This window comes from Mustela putorius, unplaced genomic scaffold (genome assembly GCF_011764305.1).
Source record: "Mustela putorius furo isolate JIRA1106 unplaced genomic scaffold, ASM1176430v1.1 tig00003867_pilon_pilon_pilon, whole genome shotgun sequence".
NCBI lineage: Eukaryota > Metazoa > Chordata > Mammalia > Carnivora > Mustelidae > Mustela > Mustela putorius.
In genome coordinates, this window is record NW_025422019.1 from 7,114,602 (window position 1) to 7,137,407 (window position 22,806).

Genomic DNA, 22,806 nt, shown 5'->3' on the forward strand with positions numbered 1-22,806 from the left:
AGTCACTTCCCGCTCTCCCCTCCATCCCACAGCAACCGCTAATCTACTTTCTGTCACCATAGACGTCCCTAGTCTGGACTTTACTTAAGTGGAATCACAGAGCATGTGGTCTTTTGTGACTGGCTTCTTTCACTTTACATGTTTTTGCGGTTTATCCCTATGTCACATATCTTATTGCCAGTAGCATTCCACTGGGGGGAAACGGCTCATTTTGTCATCCATTCACTAGTTGATAGATAGTCGAATGGTCTCCACTCGTAGGCCATTACGAACAATGCTGCCATGAGTATTAGTGTGCAGGTCTTTGTATAGACTTGTATGCAGAGTTTTCAGCTCTCAAGTACATATCTAGTCATGAAGATGCCCAGTCATAGGTACCTCTGGGTTTAATTTTTTGAGGAACTGCCAGATTGTTTTCCAAAGCAGCACCAAGTGGTGATTGGAATTCAAGGCTAGAGCACAAGCACATCAGCTTGAGTGGCTGGCAGCCCCGAGAAGACAGGCTAAGGAAGAAAAGGAAACCCCTGGGAACACCTCCTCCTCCATTTATCCGAGCCCCCTAAGTTGTCAAATACAATGTGTCAGGACAGCTCTGAAAGTCAGAGGTAAAAACACTCTGACAAGGCAGGTGACAAAAATTCTTTTCTAACCTCTTAGGAAATTGTAAGATCCAATTATAAAATTACAAAATCCAATTATAATATGTTTGTTCTGATGCCAGCAATGGAAAAGGCACTGCTAAAGGACAGAAACAGCTGGACCGTGGAACCTGAGTCTCCACGGAGCCTGGGAAGAAGATATCCATCGGAACCTCTGTGAAAGGAGCTCAAGACAATGAACAGACAGTCACACAGCGGTTAGCTAAGTGACAGTACTTCTGAAAGTTAATGCAGAATCCGCAAATACCTCAAAAAAAAGTTCTGAAAGTCAGTAGTATATTCAGGATAAACTACAATGTAGAAAATACATAGGCACCTTTAAGAGTTTTTTGTCATTTCCCAATTTACTACCATGTTTATTTCTTTTGTAATCACAAAAGTAACGCAAGTTCACAAAGACAAAACTGTACAATATGGGTCATAAAGCAACGGTATGAATGTTTACATATTCCCCAAGGTGTCCCCACAACCATCATACCTTTGACTGAACACTAAGCATCACCTATTCCTTCCCTCCTTCCAATGCGTATAAAATACACGAGGATCAAAGTCAAAATTCTTCTGCAGTCAGCTCCAATTTCCTTTTGTTCTCCTCACTGAGGGTATTTTGGAAGTATTCCTATTTCCAGGCTGTTTTCAGTTTAAGGAAAGGCTGAGCTGTTTGATGACACAAGGCCAACACAGTCCAACAACCCAGGTGCCCATTGGGCCAGTTTTGTTAGATAAGATGAAGTCATAGGTATCTGGGTGGTTCAGTCAATATAGGGACTTTTGATTTTGGCTCATGATCTCAGGGTTGTGAGATCAAACCCCACAAAGCACTTCACACTGGGCACAGGGCCTGCTTAAGATTCTGTCTCCCTCACCCTCTGCCCCTACCCATCCACCCCCAAAACACAAAAACAGAAAAACAAGATGAAGTTCTGCCCCTGACCTGTGACAGGTGGGATAGCAGGTGAAGAATGGAAAGGCTCACTAAACTACCAAACCCGATTGGACTCATGTTGTTCCCTACTAATGCCCACCCCCCAGACTAGCCCCCGAAAGACTGATAGCCAAGTTTTGCTAGCCACAACTACAGAAGAGAACCTAGAGCCATCCTTCTGCTCCTTTGTTCTCCCTCTAGGGGATTTAAAAGAAAATAAGCCTTAAAGTTCACTGATGTTGGTCTTTTTTAACACCAATTATGAGTCCTTGTCTTAGTTGCATCAGTTCTGGGTCTAATGAACTAGAGTCTTATCAAAGTAGAAGGGTCAGGCACCTGGGTGGCTCAGTGGGTTGGGCCACTGCCTTCGGCTCGGGTCATGATCTCAGGGTCCTGGGATCTAGTCCCGCATCGGGCTCTCTGCTCAGCAGGGAGCCGGCTTCCTCCTCTCTCTCTCTGCCTGCCTCTCTGCCTGCTTGTGATCTCTGTCTGTCAAATAAATAAATAAAATCTTTAAAAAAAAAAAAAAGTAGAAGGGCCAATCCACGGACTCTGCTCCCCAAACAACCCCTTACTGATTAAAATGATATCGCAATCCTCCCCCAGAAAGCAAAAACAAACACCCTGCCCTTGTATCTCCCAACTGAGAAAAATGCTCTGGCTTCTCTTCAGTTGCCAGGGTGAGCAAAAAGTTCATCCGTGGAAGGCTGGACAACAAGGACATGGCAAAGGAAGTTGAAGTCCCCTCCTGACTTCTGAACTGGTCTCACTGGCCGGTCCAGCTGGTGGATCCAGACAGCAAGGCCAGCATTCGGTCACTGAAACACACAGCTGAAGTGGATGAATGCAGAACTCCAGCCAGAGCAGATGGCTGTGGGTAAATGTTAATTAATATTAAATGACACCAGATGATCACAAGTAACTGATTTAAGAAACAGGGTAAATAAGGGGAAAAAAACAAAATCACAAAGTAACAAGCCCAACTTCCTTCTCTGGGGGTTCCACATATTTTCATAGGTTTATTTTCCTTTAGTCAAAAGCCTTTAAGTTTTTATGGTGAGTAAAGGATTTCTGTGGCAATGGGAGAGAGCAGTGTACATATATCACTTTTCTGTTGGTCCTGGCTCCAGCTCAGGACAGACCTGACCGAGAGAGAATGACAAGAGTCTCTGACTCACTCCTCTTCCATCTTCTCCTTGTTGTCTTCAACTGCCTCCAGGGACTCCCTGACCTGATAATCATCCAGACCTCTCCCTGCCCCCAGAGACTCCTCTGCAACCAGAGCCAGAGATCCACTCCACCCAGTCTCAAGGATTCCCTCAGCTCCACTTAGGGCCCTACATTCTACCCCAAAAAGTACAGCCACCTGTGCAACATCTCCCCATCACAGTGAACCAACACTTGCCAAACTGACCTTCTCATCTTCCCACAGAAACTAGCTCCCACTTTCCTACCCGTATTTTTTCGGCTCGGATATCTGATTCTCCTCAAATATTCTTCCCTTGTCTTAGTCCATTCACGCTGCTCTAACAAAACCACCACTGACTGGATGGCTTCAACAACAGGTCCGTGATCAAGTCAATCAAGGGGTCAGCTGATTCAGTGTCTGGTGAGGGCCCACTTCTTTTTTTTTCCTATTTATTGTTATTATACGCAGGGGGAGTGGGAGAGGGAGAAGCAGGCTTCCTGCCAAGCAGGGAACCTGATGCAGGGTTCAATCCCACCACCTCAGGATTATGACCGGAGCTGAAGGCAGACCCTTAAGGAATGAGCAACCCAGACACCCCAGAGGGCCCACTTCTTGGCTCACAGACCACTTCTCTGGGTTCTGTCCTCCTATGATGGAAGCAGGAAGAATCTCTGAGTCCCTTTCATTCGGGCACTAATCCCATTCATGAGGACTCCACCCTCATGACCTAATTTAATTGCCTTCCCCAGGCCCCACAACCAGTACCATCCAATTAGGGATTAGGCTTCATTGTATGGATGTGAAGGGACTCACACATTCAGTCCACAGCAACCCCCTGCTCCTCCTCCCTTGACCCCAAATTGACTCCTTCTTCCTTTTCAGTGCACTGCACCTGCATCTGATCAGGCCCACCACCAGCCACCCAAGCTGACCTTTACAACCTCAGACAGCAAGCACCTCCTCACAGGTCTCCCTGCCTTTGGTCTTTTCTATTAGTCAACATGACAGCCAGGATTCAAAACTGCAGGTGTCCGACTCCAAAGCTGCTCCCTCCCCACTTAAAAAAAAAAAAAAAAAAAAAAAGGAAGAAACCATACAGGCCCCCAGTGTCTATCATTCAAAATCCAAATTCCTTAACCTCTCAATTCAGGCTTTTCTAAACCTAACAGTCCGACATTACCAGACTGTCTTCTGCAATCAAGTGTGCGACATCCCCGTCCCTATTCAATTAACACAGGCATACCTCGTCTTAACTGCGCAGATACTGCATTCTTTACAGACTGAAGGTCTGTGGCAACCCTAGGTCGAGCCATTCTGTTGACCCATTCTGTCTACCCTATTTTCCCAATAGCATTTACTCACTTCCTCTCTGTCACATTTCAGTAATTCTCACAATATACCAAACTTTTTCATATTTGTTACAGTCATCTGTGATCAAGGATCACAATTCACCAATAGCTCAGATGACAGCATTTTTAGCAAGAGAATATTTTTTACAATTAAGGTATGTATTTTTTTAGACATTATACTATTAACAGACTACAATACAGCATAAACATAACTTCTATAGGCACTGGGAAAAAATTCGCTTGACTTGCTTTATTGCAATATCCGCTTTATTGCAGTGGTCTGGAACTGAATCCACAATATTTCCAAGGTATGCCTCTACCATTTCTGCTCTGGTTTCAATTCTGTGCCCCTAAGACATGATTTCCTCCTAGTTTCATGCTTATCTAAATCCTACCTCTTTCATGAACTGGCTCAAATTATACCTAAATTCCTACAGCAACTGTTCACAAATTATTTAGCAATGACATTGTATATAACACCTTGTCTAGTACTTGTCTTACTCATAGTAAGGAGCCCCTGGATTGCTGAAGGGAAAACAGGTTGAGGGTCTCTTCAAAGGCTAAACATAAAATCATCATTATTACCATAGACTCTTAGGTATCTATACAAAAGAAATGGAAAAGTCCACCCATGCACAAGACTTGCACAGGATGCTCAAAGCAACATGATGAAACTTAAACCTTCCTCATCTGATGACTGGTTAAATGCGGAATACCCATACAAAGAACTACCACTCAGGAAGAAGGAACAAACTACCAATACATGCTGTGGCATGGATAGACTTAAAAACACTGCTAAGTGCTAAGACACAAAAGACCACATATTATATGATTTCATGATAGGACATATCCTCAGGTTTGGAGTCAGGCATGCGATGACACCCCACCTGGCGAGTGCAGTTCAGTCCAGACCAAGAACCAAGAAAGCTGTGATCTTGGAGTACACGATACAAACTGTGCCTGCGGCATCCAGCAGGTCCGCCTCATCTCTTCAGCTGTGTATTTAAGTAAAGGACTCGAAACACTGCCAAAGAAGCTTTCGTTCTTTATTAAATTCTCTTAAGCGTTACCAATATTATTATTCAAGTTTAAGACAGGGCAAATCTTAAGAAGTATTTATGGGTTCTCTTCTTATAAATAAATTTATAAAGAAAACATCCACTAATTCATCTCTACTCTCTCTAAGCTGCTCAGTTCTCTAAAACTGAAAAGAACAATTCTGGTGTACTAAAAAACCAGAGCTGAGGCTTTTCAATACGTTCAATTACAATACTTTTAATTTAACTCTGAGTGGTTGGTGTCTTTTGATAATTTTAACTATTACACAGCAGTATGTGCTTATCACCCCTGGTCTTCTTCAGCCTCAAAACACCTTTAGAATTTATTCTCCACATAGAAGAAAACTATTACCAAACTTACTGCAAATGTTTGATCATGTAGATAAGCCTTTTATGCTCAACCCAGGCAGTGCTACTACTGCACATTTTAGATGACCGCCCTAGGCACTTCAAACATCTGAACACCTTTCTTCTTTCTACAAACTCTCCTACAGAAAGAGCAGTCAAGAAAATTGTTCTAAAACCCAAAAATGCAAAGCAATTTATGCTCCGTTTCTACTTCTTTCCTCAGGATGGAAAATTTGGTCAGTTCTTAACTTGGCCTGACCATGGCTCTAAGAGGGAATGCCAAATATTCTACTGCACAAACAGAAAGCTTAACCTGGTATCAGGCTTGAGAGGATACTTCCAAATACTTCCTTTTTTTCTGGAAACACTAGCACCTTCCTTTTGGTGAACTCCAAAAAAGTATGGGTTAAGTCACCATTTTAAACCATTTCAATTCAACAGCAAAAATTACATGGCAAGTATTCTTAGCACTACCTGAAAACAAGGAGGGGGGAGGTAGGTGCCAACAAGGCTCATGTGACTTGCCCAAAACTTTAAATCTAAAACCTGACTGTTGGGATAGCTGCCAACAACTTGAAATTGCTTACTCTAAAAAACATGAACAAATCAGCAGATCTTCTTTTTTAATCCAAGTTTTCTCTTTTTTCCAGACAAAGCACAGCAGTTTTGCTCTGAACATACCAGTCGGGGTATTGCTAATTTACTTGACTGGGTGGCTTTATAGTCTCAGACCAGACAGTCTAGCTGGCTGCTAGGAAAAAGGTTTCATAGCTTAAAAATATATTTATATGAAGTGTTAGTTCAAGATGTGTGTGAAAACGATTTTTAAGTTGCTGCAAGAGCAGAATGTTAAGGCAACATCAGAAAACAGAGGTGTGGTAAAACACTAAGCCCTACTCTACACCTGGTAAACAGAGCTAAATGAGAAGATGTTACTCAATCCCCTAATACAAAAACATCCCAAAATAATCTGTTGAACTTGACTTTGCAATTTCATCTTTTACATTTTGATGGCAGTGAGAGAGACCCTGGGGCTGTAACTCCCTTGCAAAAAAAAAAAAAAATTCAACATCTGACTTACTTATGAGGCTTAAAATAAGGGAAATATAAAATAAGTTGTCCTTTGCTTGGCAACCATCCTTTTAAATTACCTATGTTTATACTGTATCCAGGCTACACCTGGGAGTGGATGGCTAATTTGGATATAGAAAACACCAAGGATCACTTCTGGAAGGAACACAAGACAATAAACTCCTCAATCAGTACATCAACAGCATCAGGGTAAGCAAGAAAAGGACTTTACCAAGAGACTGACATTTACACTTTTTGACAGAACTGAAATACACAGAATTACAGAGCATATTCACTGAAACAACAAAGAAAATCTGTCCTTGTAAAGGCTGTCTTTTTTACCCCCCAAAATGTGTTTCAATTTTGATACTTACACCACACACTGGTTAAGAAAATAAAGCGCGGTGTTTAGCAACGGGGCAATCCTAACTACCTTGAGAGGCACTGGGCTCACCCTCACTGGCAACCACTGAAGTCAGCAGGGCCAGGCACAAGGAGGGCCTCCTATTTCTCTGCACAAGCCGCCGCTGTCTCCTTATTGAAGCCCCGGATGGAGAGATCATAGACCACCTCCTCTACTTTCTTCACATCGTACTTCAAGCCGTCATAGCGCTTCCTCAGGGAGTCGTTTTTCAGGTTGAGAAGGCGGAAGCCAGAATCCAGCTCATTGATGAAGGTGGAGATGTGGAGGGGCCGGGAGTAGTCTCCCGCAGTCACACTGTTGACAGACAGCCTGGACTACAGGAAGGAAGGCAAACGGGGATACATTACAACAGGCCTCTTTTAGCACATCTCCCTCCCAATCACAACTAAAAGACCCTCAAGGACACACAACTTTTCCACAAGGTCTTTTGTAATTACATTTTGACAGTTGTTTAATATTACAGTTACTTCACGACTTAAGAAATCATTCCCCTTCTGTTGGAGTTTCTCTGGTCAAGTTTTCATCATTATGAACAAAGGCTACGGAGGACACCTTCATAACAGCTTTTGTTCTTTAGAATTATTTCCATAGGACAATTTCTCCAGTGACATAAAGGGAATACGGGCAAAAAAATATACACTTATACAGTTAAAACTGAAAGGAAGAGGTATTACCATCTTCTAAGAATTCACACATTGCTAAGTCTGCACAGCTAGCACACTGTTTGAACTGGCCTTCCTCTGATGACTAGCAAAACCTAGTACACACAGTGCACAATGACGAACCGGTGGTCAAGAGAAGGCTTAGAAAAGACTCCCTGAATTTTTGTGCCCATTTTAAAAACTGACAGTGAAGTGGGAAGAACCAAAAAAGCAAATGGCAGGAGTGCCTGGGTGGCTCAGTGGGTTAAAGCCTCTGCCTTCAGCTCGGGTCATGATTCCAGAGTCCTAGGATCAAGCCCCGCCATTGGGCTCTCTGCTCGGCAGGGAGTCTGCTTCCTCCTCTCTCTCTGCCTGCCTCTCTGCCTACTTGTGATTTCTGTCAAATAAATAAATAAAATCTTTAAAAAAAAAAAAAAAAAAGCAAATGGCAGGGGCACCTGGCTGGCTCAGTTGGTGGAGCATGTGACTCTTGGTCTTGGGATAGTGAGTTCAAGCCCCATGGCAAGCATGGAGCCCACTTAAAAATAAAATAAAATATTAAAAAAATAAAAAGAAAATGGCAAATCACTAAGCTACTTACCAATTCACTGGCAAGAATTAGAACTCCTGAGAGATAATCTTCTACATCCAGATGAAATCCTTTCTCCCGATCTGGCTCAACTAAAAAATACACCAAAGTAAAAATAAGGTCATGATGTGAACAAAACCTGAACCTAAAAATATAAATCACTATATATATAAATATATATATATGCACACATATAATTTGTCTCAACGGAAAGATAAGAAAAATAATCCTTTACAATTGGGTTCATACTGTTGGCAACTAGTCCTCATTGTGGACTTTTGAGCTCTTTAGCCTGCAATTTTTCCTTTCATTCACCTCTCAAAAAGTAACACCACCAAGAATGTTACCGAGTCGTATCAGAGAGTACCTTTGTTTTTGGACAATGCATGCCACAACACTTAAAAGCATAAGCTGTGATACTACAAGTGGCTTTCACATGATCCACACATGCACACAAATACACATGCACACAGAGCAAGAGGACTGAAAGACATGGCAAAATAACAGCAAGCAGGAAATCTAAGTGCAGTGCATACAGGTATTCACTATGCTGTTCTTTCAACTTTCTGTGGGCCTGGATTTTTTAAAACCTAATTTTACAAACTAAACGAAACAGGTGAGTGCAAAAAGCAAGCCACCACACTTTTTTACTTTTTGTGTTTCCAAATCATGAGTTTTCCATTTAGTTCCCATTTAACAAATAGAAAGTACAAGCAAAAGCTACCCTCCCCACCAAAATTAAGCTACCATGCCTGATCCTGCAGACCAATGCTAATGAAGATACTTACTGCCAAGAATTTCTGTAACTGCTTCTCGAGTCACTAGTGTTTCTGATTCCAAGTACACAACAAATGCCGCCAAGAAGACCAAACGCTGCAACACAAACCTCCAGTGCTCATGAAATCTGCATGGATATAAGCTCATTAGGTTGAGGGATTAGGGACCTTAACAAAGATAAATTCAGTACAATCACAGTCAAACATTTTAGAAATAGACTATTTTTTCAAGTCAAATCTATGTGAAGCCCCAATGTATAAAAATGTGTGAGAACAATTATGACACTTGAAATATATCAGATGAAGTCAGTAGAAGTTTTACAAGTTCAAATTTGTAACATTTTTTTTTAAGATTTTATTTATTTCTGTGACAGACAGAGATCACAAGTAAGCAGAGAGGCAGGCAGAGAGAGAGGGGGAAGCAGGCTCCCTACGGAGCAGAGAGCCTGATGCAGAGCTTGAACCCAGGACCCTGAGACCATGATCTGAGCCAAAGGCAGAGGCTTTAACCCACTGAGCCACCCAGGTGCCCCGTAACAATTATTATTATTATATTATTATAATTATAAATTATGATTTATATAAATTTTTATAAATTATAAATTATTATTTATAAAATTTACAATAATTAACATCAAAAGTTTAATAAATGGGAAACATGATCCAACTTCAATGAAAATAATATTTATAATTTAAGATTAGGTATGACAAGAACAACTGTATTTTAGAAGTTTAATCAGTTAGACCAAGGATACTGCTCTGAGAAAAATTAAAATTGGAAACACAGATAGATAAGAACTGCAACTGCATGTACATCAACTTCAACACCTAACTTATTGTCACACTTTGATTTACATGTAGCGTATCAAGAAAATCCTGGCTCACACATGTAAGAAATAACTACCACTGCAATCACTAAACCAACAGACTTAAACTTTCAGGATATCGCAGTTAAACTGAGCTAGAAGCCCAAAAAAAGCATACATAATTTTACAACCCCAGATATGAACTTCAGATATTAACACTATGCCTCCTAAATTTCAAAGATGGCAAATTCAAAAAAAATTTCAGTACAATTCAAGTCAAACAAAATCTTCTACGGGCCAAATCACCCAGAGGTCAGCCTCTGTGTGACCTCCAAACTGTATTATCTCTCAAGATCCCGTCAATTCTCTTGTTCAACGTCTCTACACATCCGTTATTACCTTACAGCAGGGGTCGCCAAACTTTCTCTGTGAAAGGTCAGATGGTAATATTTTAGGCTTTGTGAACCATATCCAGTCTCCATCACACATTCTTATTTGGGTGTTTTTAGTTTGGGTTTTTGTTGTTGTTGTTGTTGTTGTTGTTTTTAACAACCCTCTAAAATATAAGCGGTTCTTAGCCCCGAGAGGCAGTGGGCCACAGGTAGTTTGCCAACCCCTGTCTTAAATTATCTTGTGAAGTTGTATTATCTACTTCCCATATACACGTGGTTTTTGCCCACATATGTCTTAACAGAACATCTTTTTCACTAGGGAACATGTTTTCCACTAGGAAAACAAGTAAAGACTCTAAGTTCTTATTCATCATATTTCATCAATACCCAGATGCAGGGACACCTGGGTGGCTCAGTTGGTTAAGCAGCTGCCTTCGGCTCAGGTCATGATCCCAGCGTCCTGGGATCGAGTCCCACATCGGGCTCCTTGCTCCGCAGGGAGCCTGCTTCTCCCTCTGACTCTGCCTTCCACTCTGTCTGCCTGTGCTCGCTCTCACTCTCTCTCTCTTACAAATAAATAAATAAAATCTTTAAAAAAAAAAAAAATACCCAGATGCAGCTTTTTCCAGTTTAACATCTGTGAAATTAGGATGCATTTTACAATCTGTAAATTTCACAATTATGATTGGCAACAAATTTTCTTCCCTAGTGGTACTTAAAATAATGGTGACTCTTAAAATTAATGGTGTTACAGATTCAACACAGCATAAAATATTAACTAAACATGCTACTCAGCAGTAAAACTCAAACTCTGAGGTAATACTCAGTTCATGTATACACTGCCATCTAATCCCACAACTTTAACAGCATAAACGTGATTCACCCAATTTCAAATGTAACTTACATATACTAAAAAAAACTTTAAAATACCACCACTATTAATAGTTTGACCCTTTTTCATTGCTTCTTTTACATAGAGAAGTCTTCACCTAGTTCTAAGCAAATAACTCAGTACATACAATTTTTCTCCTGTCTTTACTTTTACTTCACATTACAAAATAATTCTATTTTTTCTTACAAACCTGTAATACTGTTCAGCAGGGAACTTGGTCTTCAAAGATGTTAGATGTGTTTTTACTGTACCAAAATGTTCTCGAGCTTTCAAACACCTCTTTGGAACTGATCACAAAAAGATAATCAAGCATAACAATAATGAAAGGTTTACCAAATTTCAAATACAGTTCTTCCTTAATAATCTACACAATCTATTTGGAAATAAATCAACTTAAAAAAAAATAATCTCATGACCCAATGCAGGGTATGCATCTCTACTTTTCAACCTGGCTCTCAAAATCTCACCTTTCATTTTCTGACTGATTTACCAACACTGAAAAATAGACAAAAATTTGCTGAAAGGGAATACCTTAGTAGACAAATCAGTAAGCTGTCCTAAATAATGTCACCCTCAAAGGCCAAGTAGCAGCTGCTATTCCTAGTCAGTCCTTAAAGGACTCCTAAAATTGGACGGCTGATAGCTCCTGTATTTGGTCAAAAAGAAGCTTTATCTCCATCTCACTGACCAACTCCATACCACTGAGAAAAATGACTTGCCTCTGACACTCATACATTATAATGTAATACCATTCTCTGACTGAAAATATATTCTAGCTCTTTTAGTTATGCTAGCTACATCTTACAATAAAGGTTCCATGTTTAAACTTATCTGATCTCCATTTAAGGGGCTGACTGTAAATACATTAGGAACATTTTACACTGGCCATTTCTTAACTAAAATGCCTATTAAACCATATTCAATGAATGAAAAACTGGGTTTAAAAGAGAGCTACAAAACTACTACAATTACCACATTGCAATTACATTAACACATCGTAACACAGAGAATTCTGTAAACACATAAAATGCTAAACTCACCTACTTACCCAATTTTTACTCGCCATAGAACATGAGGGGCATTGTTCTTAATAAAATGACAGACTGGGAATGTTTTCTAAACGGAAATTAACTCTTTAAATTAATTCTTCAAACAACTCTTTGAATAACGGACAAATTCGATTTTTAAAAACCCTTCAAAATCAAAAGAACTTACTGTCCTGAAAACCAGCACCCTGATGGACCCCTTGCAGTAGAGTTAAGATCTCTCGAGCTGTTTGTTCTAAACTCTGTACAACTTTTCGGATTTCCTAGAGAAAGCAAAAATCAAAGTAACAGACAAACTCAACATAGTTATTATCAGAACCCCAAACCAAATATACTAGAGAGTATAGACTGAATAACTATGACACCTTCAAACACATTCAAAACTCCTGACAATCTTTACAAGGACTGAAGCTGTGCAGAAAATATCCAGGTTTGAATCCTGACTTTGCCACTTCCTTCCTCTTTGAGAGTTTCAGCCTGAGATTTCTCATGCTGCCTTCAAAGGATAATCGCGACCTAACAGAAACAACCCACTGGAACACTATAAATGTTAAAAGAGATAAAGTATCTGAATGCAATTTGTAAAAAGAAGAATGCAATGCAATACAAAGTGTGTGTTTTTCGATCACTTTACAAGTATTCACTGAGCATACTTATGTGCAAAGCATTGTGTAAATACTGGGTACCCAACTGGACAGTCCTTTCCATCCCGCAGTTTAGAGCATAAAGGGGAAAGACAGGCGTTTAAAAAATACGGATCGCACAATTTTTTTTTAATGTAAATGCGCTACTAAAAAACACGGCAAGAAAAGAATCTTTCAGACTCTGAGATCAAGGATATAAATACGTGATAACCAGGACGAGAAAGAAAAGATACGAATGCCAGGGAAAGCAGAGAGTACATGCAGAAGTCCTGAGGCAAGAAACTATCGGCGGAACTAGAGGAATTTAAAGGAAGTAAACTGAACATAACACACACGGAAGATGGCGTAAAATGAGATAGGGTGAGGGGAGGAGACACACCTGTGGGCCACAGTAGGGTCTGGATTACTATTCTATGCGGAAAAAGAAACTACAGGAGAGCTCTAAAGAGAAGAGGCCCCACGTGCTTTTAAGCCAGCACAATAACCCCGCGAGACGCGTGTGGTCTTGAGTCCCAGGGGCTAACTGAGCCTTGGACAGAAATAAGCGCCGAAAAGGAGGAAGACGGACACTCAAACGAGGTTGGCGATGCTGAGCCGAGACTCGAACACAGAGAATCAGGACCAGGCAGGAGAATCGCGGGAAGGGGAGGAACATTCCCTAAGCTGAAGCAAGTGGGGAAGCAACCCACCCCCGGAGGCTTCCCCACCGCTCGAGACAGGGCAAGAGTAAGGCCGAGCTACACGGCCCAGCAAGCAAGGAAAGGGAAAGGGGAGGGGAGGAGAGGGGGCTCGCCTCTCGGATGTCCTGCTCGGCAGCCAAAAAGCCCTGCAGCTCCACGAAGATCTCGCTCACAGACATGGCGCCAGCTGTACAACAGGAAGCCAGTGCGGCGAGTGTGGCCGCAGAAAAGCGTTTCAGAGACCACCAGCGAAGTCAGTCGCAACGCCCGCCGCCGCCGCCGCGTCCACTGGGCCCTACGCTACGGACGTCGCTGGGGTCCTCCGAAGTCCGCGGCGCGCAGCATGCCGGGCTGTCCGCCGTGCTGCCTGATGTGTCGCCCGCCGCATCCGGAGCCGACGCGAGCGCCCAAGGGGCGGGACGGAAAGAAGTGGGCGGGGCTTCCATCTGGGGCTATTTCGGACAGGCCTCGCTGGAAACAGCCGCAGGAGTGGGGAGGAGGGTCCCACGGGGCACGTGGGCCTGAGAAGGCGGGGCCGGCTTGGAGGGGTGGGAGCGAGCGTGGCCCTTAGTTTACGTATTTGGTTTACGCTGAGTAGGGAGCGGGGGAGAGGTGTTTCAGTGCTGAAGAGCATGCATAAAAAGCCAGGTGCGGAAAAATGCGGAGAGGTTGTAGTCTTCGTGAGGAGACAGGAGAACAGTGCATTCCTATTTGCAAAAAGTACACGGGAAATTAAAGTGTGTGGGACCGTGAGCGTAGGGGATGGATTGCGGGCGCAATTTCAACGTTTTCCCTGTAGACTGTATAAAACCTATTTAAATTGCATGACTTTTTAAAGCGTGTGTGGTGGGAAGTTTCTCTTCCGCTCAACGAACACCTCCTTATCCCAGTTGCTCTTGAGGCAAGCGCCGTAATGATTTCTTGTCCTTGCAGAGACATTATTGCGTACATCTACCGTACAAATAGAAATGTGTGTGTGCGCCTTGTGTCAGCCTGAAAATAGACACCACGAGAGCCAAATGAGTGAGATCAAAGGATTGCAGGTCGGTGAGCACAGACTCCAGCAATAGACTCCAGAAACGTGTTCCCACTGCAAAGGCGAAAGGAAGGGATTGTTTTCTGGAGGGGGAAGAACTACATGACTTTGGTAAAAGAAAAAAGTGTAAATTTAAACTAACAGGCTAAGGGTTAGGCCGCTTTTGGTTACACACTGATGTCTGTTTCTATTATTCTTGACAAACGATGCTAGTCTTGGTTTGCATTATTAACTGTTGTGTCTAAAGAAAATCTACAGCCAAGGATCTGATGATTGGGAAGCCCATGGTTCCGTTGATTTGGGGAGCAATGGATTGTGAAACAGTTTCTTCTGGACCAGTCCGGGCTCTTGGTTTGTTTGTTTTAGATTTGTTTATTTATTTTAAGGAGACAGAGCAGGAGGGAGAAAGGGGAGGGGGCAAAAGGAGAAGGAAAGAAATCCTCAGGCAGAGACCCGGATCCGGAAACCATGCCCCCAAGGGAAATCAAGAGTCCGAGGCTCAACCGACTGAGCCACCCATGAGTCCCTGGACTGGTCCTTTTTTTCCAATTCAAGAGTTCATTAGCTATTTTTGTAGAAAAGAAAATGGAGCTTTTCTCGAAATTGAGTCTCTCATGGCTAGAAATTGTATACAATTCCACAGTAGGCTGCATTCTCCAAATGAATTAAAATTATTATTTCAACTAGGTGAAATTTGTTTGCCTTGTTTGAGAGGTTGCTCTAAAACTTTACCTGGGGCGCCTGGGTGGCTCAGTGGTTAAGCCGCTGCCTTCGGCTCAGGTCATGATCTCAGGGTCCTGGGATCGAGTCCCGCATCGGGCTCTCTGCTCAGCAGGGAGCCTGCTTCCTCTCTCTCTCTCTGCTTGCCTCTCTACCTACTTGTGATTTCTCTCTGTCAAATAAATAAATAAAGTCTTTAAAAAAAAAAATAAATAAAACTTTACCTGAAGGACATTGTATCTTCATTATACTTCTGTGAAGTGCATATTAATGCTACCTTATAAATAGTTTGCCAAATCACTTTTTCTGAACGTTCTAAATGGTCTTAAGCATTTAAGAGTGTATTTTCTCATTTGTCATATTAGAATTAATAACACCTATCTCTAAAAGTTTGTAGAATTATAAATGTGTGCAAAAGAGTACTTTCTGTCCCTATGAATTTGACTCTTTTAGGTACCTCATAGAAGGGGGATTGTATGGTATTTTTCTATTAGTAACTGGCTTATTGCACTTAACGATAATGATTTCAAAGTTCATCAGTTCTGGAGTGCCTGGGTGTCTCAGTCAGTTAACTTGCTGTCTTCAGTTCATGATTCCCAGCATCCTGGAATTGAGACCTTCACAGGGCTCTTTGCTCAGCAGGAAGTCTGCTTCTCCCACTCCCTCTGCTGCTCTCCCTGCTTCTGCTCTCTTATCACACACACTCTCTCTCTCAAATAAAATAAATAAAATATTTAAACAACAACAAAAATTTGCTAGTTCATCTATGTTGTACCATGCATGTGTCAGAATTTCATTCCTTCTTAAAGCTGAATAATACTCTGCTTTATGTATATACCACATTTTGTTTATCCATTCATTCTTCAATGGAAATTTGGGTTGTTTCCTCCTTTTGGCTATTATGAATGATGCTGCTATGAACATAGCTGTGCAAATATTTCTTCAAGTTCCTGCTTTCAATGCTTTTAACCTTAAAAATGTTTTTTGATGTTAACCTTAAAAATAAAACTGCCAATTATTTTACCAGCAAAATACGGGTTTGTTCAGGAATGACAGAGAATTGCAATTCAGGGCAAATAAGCTGTGGCAAAACTATAGGCAAGTCTGCAGAACAAAGGAGAGGAATGCTCTTGCAGAGGAAAGTGAGAAGTTGGGATGGGAGGAAAATCTCTCTTCTTCCTGCTCGGGTAGTAAAGTAGTGTCCCCATGCAAGGTCAGTCTCTTCCTGTTGGACTTACAATTCTACAGTGATAGGGCAGGAGAGCTCTCCCTTGCCAAACCTCCCAACTCCACTTCAGTGAGGATTCCCTTTATGAATTTTCACAATAACCTAAAGTGGGGTAATTTTCTTAAACAGTTTATTTATTTATTTTAGAAAGAGTATGTGTGTGCGCGCAAGTGCGAGTGATGGGAGGGGCAGACGGGGAAGGAAAGGGAGAGAATTCCAAGCAGACTCCACGCTGAGTACAGAGCCTGACTCAGGGCTCAGTCTCACCACCCATGAGATCATGACCTGAGCAAAACCAGCAGTCAGATGCTTAACTCACTGAGCCACCCAGGTGCCCCTAAAATGTATAAATTATTCATGGGATTTTATCTGCGGAGTGAAGGTGCCATATTCATTAACCCAGTTAATCTCTTATCAAAGGCTATTTTGTTTGGTTTCAATTCTTTCTGTTATAAATAGCATTGTGATAAACGTCTTTGTAAGCTTCCTGTTCAAGATTTGAAATAATTTCTAATAGGTCCTATTTTTAAAGTTCTTGATATGTTTTGCCAAATCACTACCCAAAGAGATTAAACTGATTTCCACTCCCCTGCCCACCAGAGCCTGAAGGAGCCGACTTCACTGCGCTCTTCCCAGTGTGAATATTAACACTGCAAACATTCTAGGCTAATCTCAGGGGGAAATTATACCTCCTCTAATAGCATGGAAAATTATGTAAGGAGTGGTGCACTCTGGCAAGGTTTTTTGAAGGGCCAAAAGGGGTGGAAACCAAAGAGTGGTTGGGTGTCCTTGCCACAGTCCAAGAACAGGGAAAATGGGTTTGAGTAATCAGATAAAGATGGAGAATAGGAGATGGGCCTCAGGCTCTATCTTATTGTACCCACGGGATTTTTTTTTACGATTTTATTTTATTTATTTATTTGACAGATCACAAGGAGGCAGAGAGGCAGGCAGAGAAAGGAGGGAGAGGCTCCCTTGCTGAGCAGAGAGCCCGATGCGGGGCTCGATCCCAGGACCCTGGAATCATGACCTGAGCCGAAGGCAGAGGCTTTTAACCCACTGAGCCACCCAGGCGCCCTATACCCATGGGATTTTATAAGAGATGACAGCGATAACATGGAGAGATCAATGTCATTGAAAGAATTTATCACTTAAATTTCCCAAAAGTAAAAGGCACACCAAGCCCTGAAGAGGACCACATGGGGAAGCACTAAGTTTAGCCAGGAAGCAGAAGCAGGACTGAGGGAAAGCCTGATCCAGAGCCTTTATTGAGGTTTCTGCAGGAAAGGCAGGGCAGGGGAACTAGTTCAGGACTGGCCAGCTTGATTAATTCTAATGGGCTTTATTTAGGCTGGTACCTGGCTGTGGCATGATTTAGGGTCAGGCTAAAATCTTGACTTAACATATGAGGTGAATAAGGAAGCGGTATAAGAAAGACATATTCCAGGCTGAGCTTTCTGCAATCTCTAAGAATTGGCTAGTTCTGGAGACACTGTCTCTCCACAGCCAGCAAGCTTTTTAAAATGTCAAAACAACCAGGGATGCCTGGATGGCTTGGTCAGCTAAGCGTCTGTGTTTGAACCAGGTCATGATCCCAGAGTCCTGGGATCAAGTCCTGCATCGGGCTCCTTGCTCAGTGGGGAGCCTCCTTCTCCCTCTCCCTCTGCCCCTCACCTCCTGCTTGCTCGCTTGTTCTCTCTGACAAATAAATAAAAAATTTCTAAAAAGAGGTCAAAATGCAAAACACAGAAAATACATCACAAAATACAGAATATAAGAAACATGACACATATAAGCTGGAAAGAGGGCATCAAGATGGGGACTGCAGGCCCTGTAGGACCCAGGACACCATGACTCTTGCCACATACTGAACTGGCAAGAAAGGATCCTGGGATGGAGGAGGGGATTGGTGAGTTGGCTCAGGGACTTTCACAGGGAGCCCGGACCTTCTGGCCACACCCACGACCCACTTTTCCCACCCCTAATCCCCAGGTGAGCACCCAGCTTCACTCAGGCCATCGCCACACCCAAGGTCTGAATTTGGAGGTGTGCATGACGTTAAATCTGGCACAGGACAGGATGTGGCAGATGTACAACCACTCACAAGGACAAGAGGAAGAACCTTTCCCTCATTGCTTCAGGTCACATGGTCCTGAATGGCGTGCAGACTGACTTTGTAGTTTGTTGGGTGACATTTCTTGAGGCTGCACTATTGAGGCCAGTGATACAGATAAGAGTCTCTCCCCCTCCTTCCCCTGCGATTGTCCCTTTCGCCCTAATCCCACAGTCCTGTGACGGAGGAAGGGGCAGCTGGGCAGGGCTGTAGAGACTGACTCCAACAGCTGGCCTCACCATCCGGGTGGGCCTGTGGAGGAAGCCCCCAGGCAGAGTGGTGTGCAGGGAGGAGAACAAAGGAAGGGAAGAGGAGGCAGGGCTGAGCAGGCACCTCCTAGTACTCGCTCCCGGCGCGCACCTGTGTTCCTTCTCCTGCAGCCCTCCGCATCTCCCTGCAGACCCTCTCCTCCTCCCTAGACACTCAGCACAGGCTGTCTCGGCCTGCAGCTTGCCCAGCTCTGCCACCTGCCCCACCTCATATCCCAACCCATGCTGGGCTCCCCATGCTGGGCTCTGGCCCATAGGTGGGGACAGTGGCACCATGGGAATGACATGCCACCATTCCATCCCAACGGAAAAGTGGCACGGGAGGTCAGTGCGGGGAAAGGAAGGGACAGACACATAGTGAGCACACTTTCAGTAGTCCACGCAGGGGTGTGTGAAAGTGCCTGGAGACATTTTGTTGCTACCAAGACTAGGGGTGCCCACTGGCATTGAATGCTGGGGGTCAGGCACCAAGGAAGCATATACAGGACAACAGAACTCAGTGAAGAACCGCCCCACTCAAAGTGTCAGTAACCTCTGCCCACTCCCACAATCCCCTACCCCCATCTACACACACAAGAAAAAAAGACAGACAGACAGACGTAGGTGGGAAGAAGGGAAGGAAGGCAGGAAATAAAAAAAGCAGGAAGAGGAAAAGGAAGGAAGGAAGGACAAGCACGTGGGGCCCCAGCCTGTCACCTGGGCATGAGGCAGGCCAGCTGCTAGTCTGATCATGAGTAGTGTCCTTGGTGCATTAGAAGATACAGACTTCCCCCAGGAGACCTAAACAATCCCGTCACCCAAACTTCTTCTGAATGAGAAAGCTGAGAATTTCCCCCCAGACACACCGCTGGGGGGTGAGAAGCTTCCTCCTGGGCTCCCTGAATAGGATGCCACATCAACTCCTGGGCCCAAGACACTGGGCCCTGGGGAGTAGAGGCACAGCCGAATGAGCTATTACCCAACAGGGCTGTGGGGAGCCTCACTGACAGGCACTGTTAACTGAGAGTGACTGACAAAGCCTTGAGAGGGAAAAAAAGAAAAGCAGGTCTGGTCTGGGCTATGGTGAGAATCTGGGGGCTGAGACTCCGTTCCTAGTTGAGAGACCATCTATGGTCTGGGTGGCCTGCTATCTTATGAACCTCCAGGAGCTCCCCCAGCACCTGCCAAGACAGGCCCAGGCCTCGCATTTTCCTCAGAAAACCATTTTGGGCTGTACCCATTGTGTGAACTGTATTCGTTTCCTACGGCTGCCATTACACAATGGCTACCAACTAGGGGTCTTAAAACAACAGAAATCTACTCTCTCACAGTTCTAGAGACTTTAGAGATCTAAATTTGAGATGTTGGCAGGACCATTGTCTCTCTGAAGGCTGTGGAAAGAGCCCTTTTCAACCTCTTCTAGTTCCCGGTGGTTGCCAACAATCCTCAGTCTTCCTCAGGTTGCGCCTACATCACTCCAGCCCTCGCTCTGTCGTAAGCAGGCATCCTGTGTTGTGTGTGTGTATGTGTGTCCAAATTTCTTTCTTTTTTAAAAACACAAATTACTGGATTAGGGAGCGTCTGACTCGAGCATGACCTCCTCTAGTTAATTACACCTGCAAAGCCTCCATTTCCATCACATGCACTAGGGGGTAATGACTTAAATTTATCTGGGGCGGGGCGGGGGGACACAATTCAAACCAGCACAGTGATCAGTCTCCAGTCTTCTACTCCTGTCACGCAAAGTGTGATCTACAGGGCATGTGAATTGCCCCGGGGGTTTTCTTACAAGGCAGATTCTGATTTGTAGGTCTGGAATGGGGCCCCAGATTCTGTGTTTCTACCATACAGATTTACCTTCTACCATTCCCACTTGGGCACCACCGAAACTCAGCCCTCGCTGATCCCAAAATACCCACACCGTGATCTCCCAGACCAGCTCTGTCTGGACTACTGCAATAGTTTCCTGTCCCTGCTTTCTCTGTGTTAAAAAACAAAACAAAATAACAGGGGTGCCTGGTTAGTCCAGTTGGTAAAGCATGCAACTCTTGATCTTGAGGTTTTAAGTTCGAGCCCCAAGTTGGGGGTAGGTCACTTAAAAAAAAAAAATCTTTAAAAACAAACCAAATCCAACCAAGTAAGTTTGAAGTTTTACTGGCTTTATTAAATGGTGCGGGAATGTGATGAACATAGTGCTGACTGAGCCTCCCAGGTGCCCCTGAATTTTTCTTTTTAACATCTCCAGTCCACCCTCTACCCTTACTAGAGTAGTATTGTTACCAACAACATGAGCCTACTCCTCAGTGAGCTACAAACAGAAACTGTACCACATGGTTGCCTCACAAGGTTACTTTATTTGTACAAACAAGGACATTGTAGGGAATGACTTTCAAAGCCTTGACTCCCCAAAGAAGGAGAAGCGGGACCCTTTTATTAGGCTTTTGCATGAATATTCAGAGGGGACTTGACCATTATAATGAGGCTAAAGCGCTTTCTGAATCCTCTGTGCAGGCCTTCATCCTCAAATGTTTCTTTTTCTGTTCCAACAGCTTGTTAGTTTCTCTCTAAAAAGTCTCACAGGCAGAAGCTTCTAGGAGTTTCCTCGTTCAGGAGGTCAGTCCTAAATTCAGAGGGTCAGGCCAGTGACAGTATTTTAAAAGTATAAACAGCTACAACTTTGCTTAAAACCCTCACATCGGGGGTGCCGGGGTGGCTCAGTGGAATAAGCGTCTGTCTTCAGCTCAGGTCATGATGCCAGGGTCCTGGGATCAAGTCCCACATTGGGCTCCCCGCCCAGCAGGGAGTCTGCTACTCCCTCTCCCTCTCCCTCTGCTCCTCCCCCTGCATGGGTGCATGCTTTCTCTCTCTTTCTCTCAGAACCACACACAAACCCTCTCACATCACCTTGTGTTTACAGTAAAACCCAAACTTTAAACCTTGACAGGCAGAGACCTGAAGTTCCAGCCTGGCCCTCGCCCCTCACCCCTCATGGCTGAGCTCCAACCACACTGGCTGGTTCTTTCTTTCCAGCTCTAGGGGCAGTGCACCCAGGGTACCCCCACCTGCATGGGAAGCTTCCAGGTCTTCACACGTGGCTCCTTACAGCCTTCAGGTTTCAACTCAAATGCCACCCACTCTGAGGGGCCTCCTTGGTCACCCAGTGTGCCTTTATCCCATGGGGTCTTATGTCTCCCATTGCACCAAGCCCACCCCAAACATTATTTTCCACCTCCACCCCCAATCCTAAGTTCCCTAAGGGCTGCGACACGAGGACACAGTAAGAAGCTCAAAAAATGAGTGTGTGAAAGAAAGAAAATAAAAAAGAATTAAAGAGTGATTGGCAAAGGGGGATAGGGTGGCTGGGTGATGGACATTGGGGAGGATATGTATTGTGGAGAGTGTTGCATGTTGTGTAAGATTGATGAATCACAGACCTGCACCCCTGAACAAATAATAGATTGTAAGTTAATAATAAAATGTTTTTTACAAAAGAATGATTGGCAAAACCTCAAGGGCACGCACGTTGTTTGGGTCTTTATTTTTATTTATTTATTTTTAGAGATTATTTATTTATTTATTTGACAGAGATCACAAGTAGGCAGAGAGGCAGGCAGAGAAAGAGAGAGGGAAGCAGGCTCCCCACCAAGCAGAGAGCCCAATGTGGGGCTTGATCCCAGGACCCTGGGATGATGACCTGAGCCGAAGGCAGAGGCCTTAACCTACTGAGCCACCCAGGCGCCCCTGGGTCTTTATTTTTAAACCTCTCCTTGAAAGTGGCTGGCCGCAGTGTAGGCATGAGCAAGTTATCATTCGCCAGTTTAAACAGGTGGTGGAAATGAGAGCAAGGCCAAGGGGCGCCCAGCCAGCAGGGGGCGCCCGAGCTCTCGCTGGCCCCTCCCGAGCTCCGCCCCGCCCCCGGCGCCCTATGTCCCGCCTCCGCGCGTCAGCAAGCATGTCTCCTCCCCCACATCC

General features: G+C 43.8%; 1 protein-coding gene across 2 annotated transcripts; it reads right to left on the reverse strand.

Moving 5' to 3' along the window:
• Positions 1 to 5,154: 5,154 nt before the first annotated feature.
• Positions 5,155 to 13,832, reverse strand: TSN (translin). 2 transcript variants are annotated; one of them, XM_004759786.3, is made up of 6 exons: positions 13,603 to 13,813; positions 12,335 to 12,428; positions 11,310 to 11,406; positions 9,042 to 9,157; positions 8,266 to 8,345; positions 5,155 to 7,337 (listed from the first exon to the last, which is right to left on the reverse strand). In XM_004759786.3, the coding sequence occupies exons 1-6, from the start codon at positions 13,666 to 13,668 to the stop codon at positions 7,104 to 7,106; spliced, it is 687 nt and encodes a 228-aa protein (XP_004759843.1). In that variant the 5' UTR covers positions 13,669 to 13,813; the 3' UTR covers positions 5,155 to 7,103. The 2 variants fall into 2 exon arrangements, with proteins under 2 accessions (XP_004759843.1, XP_004759844.1); XM_004759787.3 differs by lacking the exon at positions 8,266 to 8,345 and having other exon boundaries at positions 7,264 to 7,337; positions 13,603 to 13,832.
• Positions 13,833 to 22,806: the final 8,974 nt, after the last annotated feature.

Excerpts from the sequence above, each read along its gene's own strand:
- TSN (XM_004759786.3), bottom strand. The coding sequence starts at position 13,668 with ATGTCTGTGAGCGAGATCTTCGTGGAGCTGCAGGGCTTTTTGGCTGCC. Across the intron at positions 12,429-13,602 it reads CCGAGCAGGACATCCGAGAG|GAAATCCGAAAAGTTGTACA; the intron begins GCGAGCCCCCTC and ends TGCTTTCTCTAG. Across the intron at positions 8,346-9,041 it reads AGTTACAGAAATTCTTGGCA|TTGAGCCAGATCGGGAGAAA; the intron begins GTAAGTATCTTC and ends TGTATTTTTTAG.